The 16,474-nt window shown below is 46.1% G+C and overlaps 1 protein-coding gene across 1 annotated transcript in view; it reads right to left on the minus strand.

Moving 5' to 3' along the window:
* Positions 1 to 200: 200 nt before the first annotated feature.
* LOC124021425 (prominin-1-A-like) overlaps positions 201 to 16,474 on the minus strand; it is a gene marked incomplete at its 3' end in the record, with an annotated part of 57,798 nt that continues 41,524 nt past the window's right edge. Inside the window, exons 14-19 of the mRNA XM_046336614.1 lie at positions 11,199 to 11,351; positions 10,476 to 10,599; positions 9,380 to 9,483; positions 6,040 to 6,124; positions 5,130 to 5,276; positions 201 to 266 (exon numbers count right to left, since the gene is read on the minus strand). Coding sequence (XP_046192570.1) covers positions 201 to 266; positions 5,130 to 5,276; positions 6,040 to 6,124; positions 9,380 to 9,483; positions 10,476 to 10,599; positions 11,199 to 11,351 — 679 coding nt within the window. The remainder of the gene's footprint in view (positions 267 to 5,129; positions 5,277 to 6,039; positions 6,125 to 9,379; positions 9,484 to 10,475; positions 10,600 to 11,198; positions 11,352 to 16,474) is intronic.

Below are 16,474 nucleotides of genomic sequence, written 5' to 3' on the forward strand. Positions count from 1 at the left end.
GGAGACTCACCAGAAGGTCGGCCTGGGCCTCCAGCTCATTAGGGGTTAGGGTCTAGGGGTTAGGGGACTCACCAGAAGGTCGGCCTGGGCCTCCAGCTCATTAGGGGTTAGGGTCTAGGGGTTAGGGACTCACCAGAAGGTCGGCCTGGGCCTCCAGCTCATTAGGGGTTAGGGTCTAAGGGTTAGGGACTCACCAGAAGGTCGGCCTGGGCCTCCAGCTCATTGGAAAACGACAGCAGATCCACCAGAGTTACACCTTTATTCACCTACACACACAGAGTCAGGGGTTAGAGGTCAGGGGTCAGGGTTCAGTGGTTAGGGGTCAGGGTTTATTGATCAGGGGTCAGGGTTCAGTGGTCAGGGGTTAGAGGTCAGGGTTTAGTGGTCAGGGTTTAGTGGTTAGGGGTTAGGGGTAGAGGTCGACCGATTATGATTTTCAACGCCGATTCCGATACCAATTATTGGAGGACCAAAAAAGCCTATACCGATTAATCGGCCGATTTAAAAATATATATATTTGTATTAATGACAATTACAACAATACTGAATTAACACTTATTTTAACTTAATATAATACATCAATAAAATCAATTTAGCCTCAAATAAATAATGGAACCTGTTCAGTTTGGTTTAAATAATGCAAAAACAAAGGGTTGGAGAAGAAAGTAAAAGTGCAATATGTGCCATGTAAGAAAGCTAACGTTTCAGTTCCTTGCTCAGAACATGAGAATATATGAAATCTGGTGGTTCCTTTTAACACGAGTCTTCAATATTCCGAGGTAAGAAGTTTTAGGTTATAGTTGTTATAGGAATTATAGGACTATTTCCCTCTATACCATTTGTACCACTGCTCAGTCTGACTGCTTTATCAAATCATAGACTTAGTTACAACATAATAACACACAGAAATACGAGCCTTTGGTCATTAATATGGTCGAATCTGGGAACTATCAAATCAAATCAAATCAAATTTTATTTGTCACATACACATGGTTAGCAGATGTTAATGCGAGTGTAGCGAAATGCTTGTGCTTCTAGTTCCGACAATGCAGTGATAACCAACAAGTAATCTAACTAACAATTCCAAAACTACTGTCTTATACACAGTGTAAGGGGATAAGGAACATGTACATAAGGATATATGAATGAGTGATGGTACAGAGCAGCATATAGTAGATGGTATCGAGTACAGTATATACATATGAGATGAGTGTGTAGACAAAGTAAACAAAGTGGCATAGTTAAAGTGGCTAGTGATACATGTTACATAAGGATGCAGTCGATGATGTAGAGTACAGTATATACATATGCATATGAGATGAATAATGTAGGGTAAGTAACATTATATAAGGTAGCATTGTTTAAAGTGGCTAGTGATATATTTACATCATTTCCCATCAATTCCCATTATTAAAATGGCTGGAGTTGGGTCAGTGTCAATGACAGTGTGTTGGCAGCAGCCACTCAGTGTTAGTGGTGGCTGTTTAACAGTCTGATGGCCTTGAGATAGAAGCTGTTTTTCAGTCTCTCGGTCCCAGCTTTGATGCACCTGTACTGACCTCGCCTTCTGGATGATAGCGGGGTGAACAGGCAGTGGTTCGGGTGGTTGATGTCCTTGATGATCTTTATGGCCTTCCTGTAACAACGGGTGGTGTAGGTGTCCTGGAGGGCAGGTAGTTTGCCCCCGGTGATGCGTTGTGCAGTCCTCACTACCCTCTGGAGAGCCTTACGGTTGAGGGCGGAGCAGTTGCCGTACCAGGCGGTGATACAGCCCGCCAGGATGCTCTCGATTGTGCATCTGTAGAAGTTTGTGAGTGCTTTTGGTGACAAGCCAAATTTCTTCAGCCTCCTGAGGTTGAATAGGCGCTGCTGCGCTTCTTCACGACGCTGTCAGTGTGAGTGGACCAATTCAGTTTGTCTGTGATGTGTATGCCGAGGAACTTAAAACTAGCTACCCTCTCCACTACTGTTCCATCGATGTGGATAGGGGTGTTCCCTCTGCTGTTTCCTGAAGTCCACAATCATCTCCTTAGTTTTGTTGACGTTGAGTGTGAGGTTATTACCCTGACACCACACTCCGAGGGCCCTCACCTCCTCCCTGTAGGCCGTCTCGTCGTTGTTGGTAATCAAGCCTACCACTGTTGTGTCGTCCGCAAACTTGATGATTGAGTTGGAGGCGTGCGTGGCCACGCAGTCGTGGGTGAACAGGGAGTACAGGAGAGGGCTCAGAACGCACCCTTGTGGGGCCCCGTGTTGAGGATCAGCGGGGAGGAGATGTTGTTGCCTACCCTCACCACCTGGGGGCGGCCCGTCAGGAAGTCCAGTACCCAGTTGCACAGGGCGGGTCGAGACCCAGGGTCTCGAGCTTGATGACGAGCTTGGAGGGTACTATGGTGTTGAATGCCGAGCTGTAGTCGATGAACAGCATTCTCACATAGGTATTCCTCTTGTCCAGGTGGGTTAGGGCAGTGTGCAGTGTGGTTGAGATTGCATCGTCTGTGGACCTATTTGGGCGGTAAGCAAATTGGAGTGGGTCTAGGGTGTCAGGTAGGGTGGAGGTGATATGGTCCTTGACTAGTCTCTCAAAGCACTTCATGATGACGGAAGTGAGTGCTACGGGGCGGTAGTCGTTTAGCTCAGTTACCTTAGCTTTCTTGGGAACAGGAACAATGGTGGCCCTCTTGAAGCATGTGGGAACAGCAGACTGGTATAGGGATTGATTGAATATGTCCGTAAACACACCGGCCAGCTGGTCTGCGCATGCTCTGAGGGCGCGGCTGGGGATGCCGTCTGGGCCTGCAGCCTTGCGAGGGTTAACACGTTTAAATGTCTTACTCACCTCGGCTGCAGTGAAGGAGAGACCGCATGTTTCCGTTGCAGGCCGTGTCAGTGGCACTGTATTTGTCCTCAAAGCGGGCAAAAAAGTTATTTAGTCTGCCTGGGAGCAAGACATCCTGGTCCGTGACTGGGCTGGATTTCATCTTGTAGTCCGTGATTGACTGTAGACCCTGCCACATGCCTCTTGTGTCTGAGCCATTGAATTGAGATTCCACTTTGTCTCTGTACTGACGCTTAGCTTGTTTAATAGCCTTACGGAGGGAATAGCTGCACTGTTTGTATTCAGTCATGTTGCCAGACACCTTGCCCTGATTAGCAGGTTATCATTCTTTCAGTGAAATACGGAACCGTTCGTATTTTATCAGACGGGTGGCATCCATCAGTCTAAATAATCCTGTTACAACCTTCAATGTTATGTCATAATTATGTACAATTCTAGCAAATTAGTTCGCAATGAGCCAGGCTGCCCAAACTGACTCTGCGTGCAATAAATGCAAGAGAAGTGACACAATTTCACCTGGTTAATATTACCTGCCAACCTTCTATTAGCTAAATATGCAGGTTTAAAAATATATACTTCTGTGTATTGATTTTAAGAAAGGCATTGGTGTTTATGGTTAGGTACAGTCGTCCAACGATTGTGGTTTTTCGCAAATGCCCTTTTGTTAAATCATCCCCCAGCATTGCATCGATTATATGCAACGCAGGACACGCTAGATAAACGAGTAAAATCATCAACAATGTGTAGTTAACTAGTGATTATGATTGATTCTTTTTATAAGATAAGTTTAATGCTAGCTAGCAACTTACCTTGGCTTCTACTGCATTCACGTAAGTCTCCTTGTGGAGTGCAATGAGAGGCTGGTGGTTAGAGCGTTGGACTAGTTAACTGTACGGTTGCAAGATTGGATCCCCGAGCTGACAAGGTGAAAATCTGTCGTTCTGCCCCTGAACAAGGCACTGTTAAATGAAGGTATAAAAATAAAAAATAAAAATCGGTGCCCAAAAATACTGATTTACGATTGTTATGACAACTTGAAATCGGCCATTCTGATTAAACGGTCGACCTCTAGTTAAGGATCAGGGTTCAGTGGTCAGGGTTCAGTGGTCATGGGTTAGGGGTCAGGGTTTAGTGATCAGGGTTAGAGGTCAGGGTTTAGTGGTCAGGGTTCAGTGGTCATGGGTTAGGGGCAGGGTTTAGTGATTAGGGCTCATGGTTAAGTGGTTAGAGGTCAGGGGTCATGGGTTAGGGTTCAGGGTGCAGTGGTTACTGTTCAGGGGTCATGGGTTAAGGGTCATGGTTCAGTGGTTAGAGGTCAGGGGTCATGGGTTAAGGGTCATGGTTCCGTGGCTGGAGGTCAGGGGTTATACCTCTGCTAGGTAAGCAGCATAGTTAATATCTCCTATCCCAGCGTTAGAGAAGGTTAGCAGGTTATCCGTTAGGGGTCAGGGATCATGGGTTAGGGTTAGAGGTCAGGGGGTCATGGGTTAAGGGTCATGGTTCAGTGGCTAGAGGTCAGGGGTTATACCTCTGCTAGGTAAGCAGCATAGTTAATATCTCCTATCCCAGCGTTAGAGAAGGTTATCAGGTTATCACGTTAGGGGTCAGGGTTCATGGGTTAGAGGTCAGGGGTTATACCTCTGCTAGGTAAGCAGCATAGTTAATATCTCCTATCCCAGCGTTAGAGAAGGTTAGCAGGTTATCACGTTAGGGGTCAGGGTTCATGGGTTAGAGGTCAGGGGTTATACCTCTGCTAGGTAAGCAGCATAGTTAATATCTCCTATCCCAGCGTTAGAGAAGGTCAGCAGGTTATCACGTTAGGGGTCAGGGTTCATGGGTTAGAGGTCAGGGGTTATACCTCTGCTAGGTAAGCAGCATAGTTAATATCTCCTATCCCAGCGTTAGAGAAGGTTATCAAGTTAGGGGTCAGGGTTCATGGGTTAGAGGTCAGGGGTTATACCTCTGCTAGGTAAGCAGCATAGTTAATATCTCCTATCCCAGCGTTAGAGAAGGTCAGCAGGTTATCACGTTAGGGGTCAGGGTTCATGGGTTAGAGGTCAGGGGTTATACCTCTGCTAGGTAAGCAGCATAGTTAATATCTCCTATCCCAGCGTTAGAGAAGGTCAGCAGGTTATCACGTTAGGGGTCAGGGTTCATGGGTTAGAGGTCAGGGGTTATACCTCTGCTAGGTAAGCAGCATAGTTAATATCTCCTATCCCAGCGTCAGAGAAGGTCAGCAGGTTATCACGTTAGGGGTCAGGGTTCATGGGTTAGAGGTCAGGGGTTATACCTCTGCTAGGTAAGCAGCATAGTTAATATCTCCTATCCCAGCGTCAGAGAAGGTCAGCAGGTTATCTCGTCCATCCTGCTCCAATAACACAATGCTCTGGAGGTCGATGCTCACGCTGTCAAACACCTTCACCAGGTCCTTGTTAAACTGACACACACACACACACACACAGACACACACACAGAGACACACACACAGACACACACACACACAGACACACACACACACACACAGAGGCACAGACACACACACACACACACACACAGAAGCACAGACACACACACACACACAAACACACAGATACACACACACACACACACACACACACACACAACACACACAGATACACAGACAGACAGACAGACACAGACAGACAGACAGACAGACAGACAGACAGACAGACAGACAGACAGACAGACAGACAGACAGACAGACAGACAGACAGACAGACAGACAGACAGACAGACAGACAGACAGACAGACAGACAGACAGACAGACAGACAGACAGACAGACAGACAGACAGACAGACAGACAGACAGACAGACAGACAGACAGACAGACAGACAGACAGACAGACAGACAGACAGACAGACAGACAGACAGAGACGGATACAAAAACCCTTATGAATTATGGGTTAGGGTTGTGTAACAGTTCTAGGAATGACTATCTCAACCCTTTATCTAGAACAATAACCCAATGGTCGAACTGTAACACACACAGTCCCTCCCCCCCACACACACAGTTCCCCCCCCACACACACACACACACACACACACACAGACACACAGACACACACACACACACACACAGACCCTCCCACACAGACCCCCCCCACACACACACACACACACACACACACACAGACCCCCTCACACACACGCTGACACCCCCCCAGACCCTGACATACCACGGTTGTTTTGAGGAAGGTGTTGATGTTGAACATTGTCTCCAGCTGCAGAGCATGGTACAGCCCGTTGTTATCATGGCAGTCTCTACACACACACACACACACACACACACACACACACACACACACACACACACACACACACACACATCCAACCGGGTGAATCTCCTGACCCATTGAAGTCAAGTTTCCATCCAGAATCTCCTGACCCATGGAAAGAATGGCTACGTTTCCATCCAGCCGGGTGAATCTCCTGACCCATGGAAAGAAGTCATGGCTACGTTTCCATCCAGCCGGGTGAATCTCCTGACCCATGGAAAGAAGTCATGGCTACGTTTCCATCCAGCCGGGTGAATCTCCTGACCCATGGAAAGAAGTCATGGCTGACCACGTTTCCATCCAGCCGGGTGAATCTCCTGACCCATGGAAAGAAGTCATGGCTGACCACGTTTCCATCCAGCCGGGTGAATCTCCTGACCCATTGAAAGAAGTCATGGCTACGTTTCCATCCAGCCGGGTGAATCTCCTGACCCATGGAAAGAAGTCATGGCTGACCACGTTTCCATCCAGCCGGGTGAATCTCCTGACCCATGGAAGAAGTCATGGCTGATGGAAACATGACATGTCTCTACAATGTAATAAACGCAGGACTGACAATTGGTTTGTTTTACATGGTGGGATCTTTTGGTTTTGGTCAAATTACTGTAAACCTAACTTCTGTAATCCAAACTACTGTAAACCTAATTTCTGTAATCCAAACTACTGTAAACCTAATTTCTGTAATCCAAACTACTGTAAACCTATGTTCTGTAATCCAAACTACTGTAAACCTATATTCTGTAATCCAAACTACTGTAAACCTATCTTCTGTAATCCAAACTACTGTAAAACTATCTTCTGTAATCCAAACTACTGTAAACCTATATTCCGTGATCCAAACTACTGTAAACCTATCTTCTGTAATCCAAACTACTGTAAACCTAACTTCCGTAATCCAAACTACTGTAAACCTAATTTCTGTAATCCAAACTACTGTAAACCTATCTTCTGTAATCCAAACTACTGTAAACTTATCTTCTGTAATCCAAACTACTGTAAACCTAGTTTCTGTAATCCAAACTACTGTAAGCCTATCTTCTGTAATCCAAACTACTGTAAACCTATTTTCTCTAATCCAAACTACTGTAAACCTAGCTTCTGTAAACCTAGTTACTGTAATCCAAACTACTGTAAGCCTATCTTCTGTAATCCAAACACCTGTAAACCTAGCTTCTGTAATCCAAACTACTGTAAACCTAGCTACTGTAAACATAGCTACTGTAAACCTAGCTTCTGGAAACCTAGCTATTGTAAACCTAGCGATTGTAAACCTAGATACTGTAAACCTAGCTACTGCAAACCTAGCTTCTGTAAACCTAGCTACTGTAAACCTAACTTCTGTAAACCTATCTACTGTAAACATAGCTTCTGTAAATCTAGCTTCTGTAAACCTAGGTACTGTAAGCCTAGCTACTGTAAACCTAACTACTGTAAACCTAGCTTCTGTAAACCTAGCTACTGTAAACCTAGCTTCTGTAAACCTAGCTACTGTAAACCTAGCTTCCGTAAACCTAGATTATGTAAACCTAGTTTCTGTAAACCTAGCTATTGTAAACCTAGCGATTGTAAACCTAGATACTGTAAACCTAGCTACTGCAAACCTAGCTTCTGTAAACCTAGCTACTGTAAACCTAACTTCTGTAAACCTATCTACTGTAAACCTAGCTTCTGTAAATCTAGCTTCTGTAAACCTAGGTACTGTAAGCCTAGCTACTGTAAACCTAACTACTGTAAACCTAGCTACTGTAACCCTAGCTACTGTAATCCTAGCTACTGTAAACCTAGCTACTGTAATCCTGGTTACTGTAATCGTAGCTACTGTAATCCTAGCTACTGTAAACCTAGCGACTGTAAACCTAGCTACTGAAATCGTAGCTACTGTAATCCTAGCTACTGTAAACCTAACTTCTGTAAACCTATCTACTGTAAACATAGCTTCTGTAAACCTAGCGACTGTAAACCTAGCTACTGTAATCCTAACTACTGTAATCCTAACTACTGTAATCGTAGCTACTGTAATCCTAGCTACTGTAAACCTAGCGACTGTAAACCTAGCTACTGAAATCGTAGCTACTGTAATCCTAGCTACTGTAAACCTAACTTCTGTAAACCTATCTACTGTAAACATAGCTTCTGTAAACCTAGCGACTGTAAACCTAGCTACTGTAATCCTAACTACTGTAATCATAGCTACTGTAATCCTAGCTACTGTAAACCTAGCGACTGTAAACCTAGCTACTGTAATCGTAGCTACTGTAATCCTAGCTACTGTAAACCTAGCGACTGTAATCCTAACTACTGTAATCCTAGCTACTGTAATCCTAGCTACTGTAAACCTAGCTACTGTAATCCTAGCTACTGTAATCCTAGCTACTGTAATCCTAGCTACTGTAATCCTAACTACTGTAATCCTAGCTACTGTAATCCTAGCTACTGTAAACCTAGCTACTGTAATCCTGGTTACTGTAATCGTAGCTACTGTAATCCTAGCGACTGTAAACCTAGCTACTGTAATCCTAACTACTGTAAACCTAGCTACTGTAATCCTAGCTACTGTAAACCTAGCGACTGTAAACCTAGCTACTGTAATCCTAACTACTGTAATCCTAGCTACTGTAATCCTAACTACTGTCCTTTTCCAATTAGTATTTTGTTGATTTGACTGTGAATTCACGTAGGTAAACAACTAAATCAAAATGAACTAATGTCTGTGTCCAGTGATGTGAATGGTGTGTGTGTGTTGGTCTGTGTGCGTCTGCGTGCTAACGTGCATGTGTGTGTGTGTGTGTGTGTGTGTGTGTGTGTGTGTGTGTGTGTGTGTGTGTGTGTGTGTGTGTGTGTGTGTCTCACCGGTACATGCTTCCTACAGTCAGGTCGATGTTAGGGTTCTGGAACTGCGTGTGTGTGTGTGTGTGTGTGTGTGTGTGTGTGTGTGTGTGTGTGTGTGTGTGTGTGTGTGTGTGTGTGTGTGTGTGTGTGTGTGTGTGTGTGTGTGTGTGTGTGTGTGTGTGTGTGTGTGTGTGTGTGTGTGTGTGTGTGTGTGTGTGTGTGTGTGTGTGTCTCACCGGTACATGCTTCCTACAGTCAGGTCGATGTTAGGGTTCTGGAACAGCGTGTGTGTGTGTGTGTGTGTGTGTGTGTGTGTGTGTGTCTCACCGGTACATGCTTCCTACAGTCAGGTCGATGTTAGGGTTCTGGAACAGCGTGTGTGTGTGTGTGTGTGTGTGTGTGTGTGTCTCACCGGTACATGCTTCCTACAGTCAGGTCGATGTTAGGGTTCTGGAACAGCATGCCAGGCAGGAAGTTCTTCTTGGCAGGATGGACCATGTAGGGAGTGTCTATTATCTATACGCACGCACGCACGCACACATACACATACACACACACACACACACACACACACACACACACGTTAGGAAACTGGAGGACACAGGGCTGTAGTGTCTAGGTACTGGAGGACACAGGGCTGTAGTGTCTAGATACTGGAGGTAAGGGCTGTAGTGTCTAGATACTGGAGGACACAGGGCTGTAGTGTTTAGATACTGGAGGACACAGGGCTGTAGTGTCTAGATACTGGAGGACACAGGGCTGTAGTGTCTAGATACTGGAGGACACAGGACTGAGAGGGTGAGGGAGGGAGATGGTGAGAGAGAGGGTGAGAGAGAGGGAGGGGAGAGGGTGAGAGAGGGGGAGAGAGGGTGAGAGAGGATGAGAGAGAGGGGAGGGGAGAGGGTGAGAGAGGGGGGAGAGGGTGAGAGAGGATGAGAGAGAGGGGGAGAGGGTGAGAGAGGATGAGAGAGAGGGGGGGAGAGGGTGAGAGAGGATGAGAGAGAGGGGGAGAGGGAGGGGAGAGGGTGAGAGAGGGGGGGGAGAGGGTGAGAGAGGATGAGAGAGAGGGGGAGAGGGTGATAGAGGGTGAGAGAGAGGGGGAGAGGGTGAGAGAGGGTGAGAGAGGAGGCGAGAGGGTGAGAGAGGGTAGAGTGTGAGAGAGGGTGAGAGAGAGGGAGGGGAGAGGGTGAGAGAGGGGGGTGAGAGAGGATGAGAGAGAGGGGGAGAGGGTGAGAGAGAAGGGGGAGAGAGTGAGAGAGGGTGAGAGGGAGGGGGGGTGAGAGAGGGAGGTGAGAGGGTGAGAGAGGGAGGAGGAGGAGAGGGTCAGAGAGAGGGAGGAGGAGAGGGTGAGAGAGGGAGGTCAGAGGGGAGAGAGGGTGAGGAGGGAGGAGGAGAGGGTGAGAGAGGGAGGTCAGAGGGTGAGAGAGGGAGGTCAGAGGGTGACAGAGGGAGGAGGAGAGGGTGAGAGAGGGAGGGGAGAGGGGGAGAGAAAGGGGGAAGGTGTGTACCTTGAACAGTTGTCTGTTAGCAAGCGGTTCACAGAACAGCTTCTCAATGTTGCCCCCGACAACAAACCCTGCTGATACCAGCCCCATCAATACCCAGGCAAAGATGAAGCTGAACCCTACACCTCTGAGATGAAGAGGAGAGAGACAGTGAGAGAGACAGAGAGGATCGAGAGACAGACCGACAGACAGACAGACAGACAGACAGACAGACAGACAGACAGACAGACAGACAGACAGACAGACAGACAGACAGACAGACAGACAGACAGACAGACAGACAGACAGACAGACAGACAGACAGACAGACAGACAGACAGACAGACAGACAGAGCCAGAGAGAGAGACAGACAGAGACAGACAGAGAGAGACAGAGAGAGACAGAGAGAGAGACAAAGAGAGAGACAGAGAGAGACAGAGCCAGAGAGACAGATATATATATAGAGAGAGAGAGACAAAGCCCTTGAATTGAATTGAATTGAGAGAGAGAGAGAGAGAGAGAGAGAGAGAGAGAGAGAGAGAGAGAGAGACAGACAGAGACAGAGAGAGAGAGAGAGAGAGAGAGAGAGAGAGAGAGAGAGAGAGAGAGAGAGAGAGAGACAGAGAGAGACAGAGAGAGACAGACAGAGACAGAGAGAGACAGAGAGGGGGGGGCAGAGAGGGGGGGGCAGAGAGAGAGAAGTGTGATATTATGGATGCTGCCAGGATATTGTCATGGTTACTCACGCCATTAGCAGGTTGCCTCCGGTGTTTGATAGGCAGCCGCGGGTGGTGGGCGTGGCCTGTTTGTCGTAGCCACACGTTCCGCACAACAGACCCAGGAAGTTAAAGGTCAAAACCAGAACCACTGAACACAGCACGGCCACACAGCCTATCCACCTGTAATAATAATAAACACTGTTATATACATCACCGAACACAGCACAGACCTGTAGAAGTCCATCTAAACACACAGACCTGTAGAAGTCCATCTAAACACACAGACCTGTAGAAGTCCATCTAACCACACAGACCTGTAGAAGTCCATCTGTATTAAACACACAGACCTGTAGAAGTCCATCTAAACACACAGACCTGTAGAAGTCCATCTAACCACACAGACCTGTAGAAGTCCATCTAAACACACAGACCTGTAGAAGTCCATCTAACCACACAGACCTGTAGAAGTCCATCTAACCACACAGACCTGTAGAAGTCCATCTAAACACACAGACCTGTAGAAGTCCATCTAACCACACAGACCTGTAGAAGTCCATCTAAACACACAGACCTGTAGAAGTCCATCTCACAGACCTGTAGAAGTCTAACCACACAGACCTGTAGAAGTCCATCTAAACACACAGACCTGTAGAAGTCCATCTAACCACACAGACCTGTAGAAGTCCATCTAAACACACAGACCTGTAGAAGTCCATCTAAACACACAGACCTGTAGAAGTCCATCTAAACACACAGACCTGTAGAAGTCCATCTAAACACACAGACCTGTAGAAGTCCATCTAAACACACAGACCTGTAGAAGTCCATCTAACCACACAGACCTGTAGAAGTCCATCTAACCACACAGACCTGTAGAAGTCCATCTAACCACACAGACCTGTAGAAGTCCATCTAACCACACAGACCTGTAGAAGTCCATCTAAACACACAGACCTGTAGAAGTCCATCTAAACACACAGACCTGTAGAAGTCCATCTAAACACACAGACCTGTAGAAGTCCATCTAACCACACAGACCTGTAGAAGTCCATCTAACCACACAGACCTGTAGAAGTCCATCTAAACACACAGACCTGTAGAAGTCCATCTGTATTAAACACACAGACCTGTAGAAGTCCATCTAAACACACAGACCTGTAGAAGTCCATCTGTATTAAACACACAGACCTGTAGAAGTCCATCTAAACACACAGACCTGTAGAAGTCCATCTAAACACACAGACCTGTAGAAGTCCATCTAACCACACAGACCTGTAGAAGTCCATCTAAACACACAGACCTGTAGAAGTCCATCTAACCACACAGACCTGTAGAAGTCCATCTAAACACACAGACCTGTAGAAGTCCATCTAACCACACAGACCTGTAGAAGTCCATCTAAACACACAGACCTGTAGAAGTCCATCTAAACACACAGACCTGTAGAAGTCCATCTAACCACACAGACCTGTAGAAGTCCATCTGTATTAAACACACAGACCTGTAGAAGTCCATCTAACCACACAGACCTGTAGAAGTCCATCTAACCACACAGACCTGTAGAAGTCCATCTAAACACACAGACCTGTAGAAGTCCATCTAACCACACAGACCTGTAGAAGTCCATCTAACCACACAGACCTGTAGAAGTCCATCTAACCACACAGACCTGTAGAAGTCCATCTAACCACACAGACCTGTAGAAGTCCATCTAACCACACAGACCTGTAGAAGTCCATCTAACCACACAGACCTGTAGAAGTCCATCTAAACACACAGACCTGTAGAAGTCCATCTAACCACACAGACCTGTAGAAGTCCATCTGTATTAAACACACAGACCTGTAGAAGTCCATCTAAACACACAGACCTGTAGAAGTCCATCTGTATTAAACACACAGACCTGTAGAAGTCCATCTAACCACACAGACCTGTAGAAGTCCATCTGTATTAAACACACAGACCTGTAGAAGTCCATCTAACCACACAGACCTGTAGAAGTCCATCTAACCACACAGACCTGTAGAAGTACATCTAAACACACAGACCTGTAGAAGTCCATCTAACCACACAGACCTGTAGAAGTCCATCTAACCACACAGACCTGTAGAAGTCCATCTAACCACACAGACCTGTAGAAGTCCATCTGTATTAACCACACAGACCTGTAGAAGTCCATCTAACCACACAGACCTGTAGAAGTCCATCTGTATTAAACACACAGACCTGTAGAAGTCCATCTAACCACACAGACCTGTAGAAGTCCATCTAACCACACAGACCTGTAGAAGTCGATCTAACCACACAGACCTGTAGAAGTCCATCTAACCACACAGACCTGTAGAAGTCCATCTGTATTAAACACACAGACCTGTAGAAGTCCATCTAACCACACAGACCTGTAGAAGTCCATCTAACCACACAGACCTGTAGAAGTCCATCTAACCACACAGACCTGTAGAAGTCCATCTAACCACACAGACCTGTAGAAGTCCATTTAACCACACAGACCTGTAGAAGTCCATCTAACCACACAGACCTGTAGAAGTCCATCTAACCACACAGACCTGTAGAAGTCCATCTAACCACACAGACCTGTAGAAGTCCATCTAAACACACAGACCTGTAGAAGTCCATCCGTATTAACCACACAGACCTGTAGAAGTCCATCTAACCACACAGACCTGTAGAAGTCCATCTGTATTAAACACACAGACCTGTAGAAGTCCATCTAACCACACAGACCTGTAGAAGTCCATCTAACCACACAGACCTGTAGAAGTCCATCTGTATTAAACACACAGACCTGTAGAAGTCCATCTAAACACACAGACCTGTAGAAGTCCATCTGTATTAAACACACAGACCTGTAGAAGTCCATCTAACCACACAGACCTGTAGAAGTCCATCTGTATTAAACACACAGACCTGTAGAAGTCCATCTAACCACACAGACCTGTAGAAGTCCATCTAACCACACAGACCTGTAGAAGTCCATCTAAACACACAGACCTGTAGAAGTCCATCTAACCACACAGACCTGTAGAAGTCCATCTAACCACACAGACCTGTAGAAGTCCATCTAACCACACAGACCTGTAGAAGTCCATCTAACCACACAGACCTGTAGAAGTCCATCTAACCACACAGACCTGTAGAAGTCCATCTAACCACACAGACCTGTAGAAGTCCATCTAAACACACAGACCTGTAGAAGTCCATCTAACCACACAGACCTGTAGAAGTCCATCTGTATTAAACACACAGACCTGTAGAAGTCCATCTAAACACACAGACCTGTAGAAGTCCATCTGTATTAAACACACAGACCTGTAGAAGTCCATCTAACCACACAGACCTGTAGAAGTCCATCTGTATTAAACACACAGACCTGTAGAAGTCCATCTAACCACACAGACCTGTAGAAGTCCATCTAACCACACAGACCTGTAGAAGTACATCTAAACACACAGACCTGTAGAAGTCCATCTAACCACACAGACCTGTAGAAGTCCATCTAACCACACAGACCTGTAGAAGCCCATCTAACCACACAGACCTGTAGAAGTCCATCTGTATTAACCACACAGACCTGTAGAAGTCCATCTAACCACACAGACCTGTAGAAGTCCATCTGTATTAAACACACAGACCTGTAGAAGTCCATCTAACCACACAGACCAGAAGTCCATCTAACCACACAGACCTGTAGAAGTCGATCTAACCACACAGACCTGTAGAAGTCCATCTAACCACACAGACCTGTAGAAGTCCATCTGTATTAAACACACAGACCTGTAGAAGTCCATCTAACCACACAGACCTGTAGAAGTCCATCTAACCACACAGACCTGTAGAAGTCCATCTAACCACACAGACCTGTAGAAGTCCATCTAACCACACAGACCTGTAGAAGTCCATCTAACCACACAGACCTGTAGAAGTCCATCTAACCACACAGACCTGTAGAAGTCCATCTAAACACACAGACCTGTAGAAGTCCATCTAACCACACAGACCTGTAGAAGTCCATCTAACCACACAGAACTGTAGAAGTCCATCTAACCACACAGACCTGTAGAAGTCCATCTGACCACACAGACCTGTAGAAGTCCATCTAACCACACAGACCTGTAGAAGTCCATCTAACCACACAGACCTGTAGAAGTCCATCTAAACACACAGACCTGTAGAAGTCCATCTAACCACACAGACCTGTAGAAGTCCATCTAACCACACAGACCTGTAGAAGTCCATCTACCCACACAGACCTGTAGAAGTCCATCTGTATTAAACACACAGACCTGTAGAAGTCCATCTACCCACACAGACCTGTAGAAGTCCATCTAACCACACAGACCTGTAGAAGTCCATCTACCCACACAGACCTGTAGAAGTCCATCTAAACACACAGACCTGTAGAAGTCCATCTACCCACACAGACCTGTAGAAGTCCATCTGTATTAAACACACAGACCTGTAGAAGTCCATCTGTATTAAACACACAGACCTGTAGAAGTCCATCTAACCACACAGACCTGTAGAAGTCCATCTAACCACACAGACCTGTAGAAGTCCATCTACCCACACAGACCTGTAGAAGTCCATCTAACCACACAGACCTGTAGAAGTCCATCTAACCACACAGACCTGTAGAAGTCCATCTAACCACACAGACCTGTAGAAGTCCATCTACCCACACAGACCTGTAGAAGTCCATCTAACCACACAGACCTGTAGAAGTCCATCTAACCACACAGACCTGTAGAAGTCCATCTAACCACACAGACCTGTAGAAGTCCATCTAACCACACAGACCTGTAGAAGTCCATCTGTATTAAACACACAGACCTGTAGAAGTCCATCTAAACACACAGACCTGTAGAAGTCCATCTGTATTAAACACACAGACCTGTAGAAGTCCATCTAACCACACAGACCTGTAGAAGTCCATCTGTATTAAACACACAGACCTGTAGAAGTCCATCTAACCACACAGACCTGTAGAAGTACATCTAAACACACAGACCTGTAGAAGTCCATCTAACCACACAGACCTGTAGAAGTCCATCTAACCACACAGACCTGTAGAAGTCCATCTAACCACACAGACCTGTAGAAGTCCATCTGTATTAACCACACAGACCTGTAAAAGTCCATCTAACCACACAGACCTGTAGAAGTCCATCTGTATTAAACACACAGACCTGTAGAAGTCCATCTAACCACACAGACCTGTAGAAGTCCATCTAACCACATAGACCTGTAGAAGTCGATCTAACCACACAGACCTGTAGAAGTCC

The sequence above is a fragment of the Oncorhynchus gorbuscha genome, unplaced genomic scaffold (assembly GCF_021184085.1).
Source record: "Oncorhynchus gorbuscha isolate QuinsamMale2020 ecotype Even-year unplaced genomic scaffold, OgorEven_v1.0 Un_scaffold_1109, whole genome shotgun sequence".
Classification (NCBI taxonomy): domain Eukaryota; kingdom Metazoa; phylum Chordata; class Actinopteri; order Salmoniformes; family Salmonidae; genus Oncorhynchus; species Oncorhynchus gorbuscha.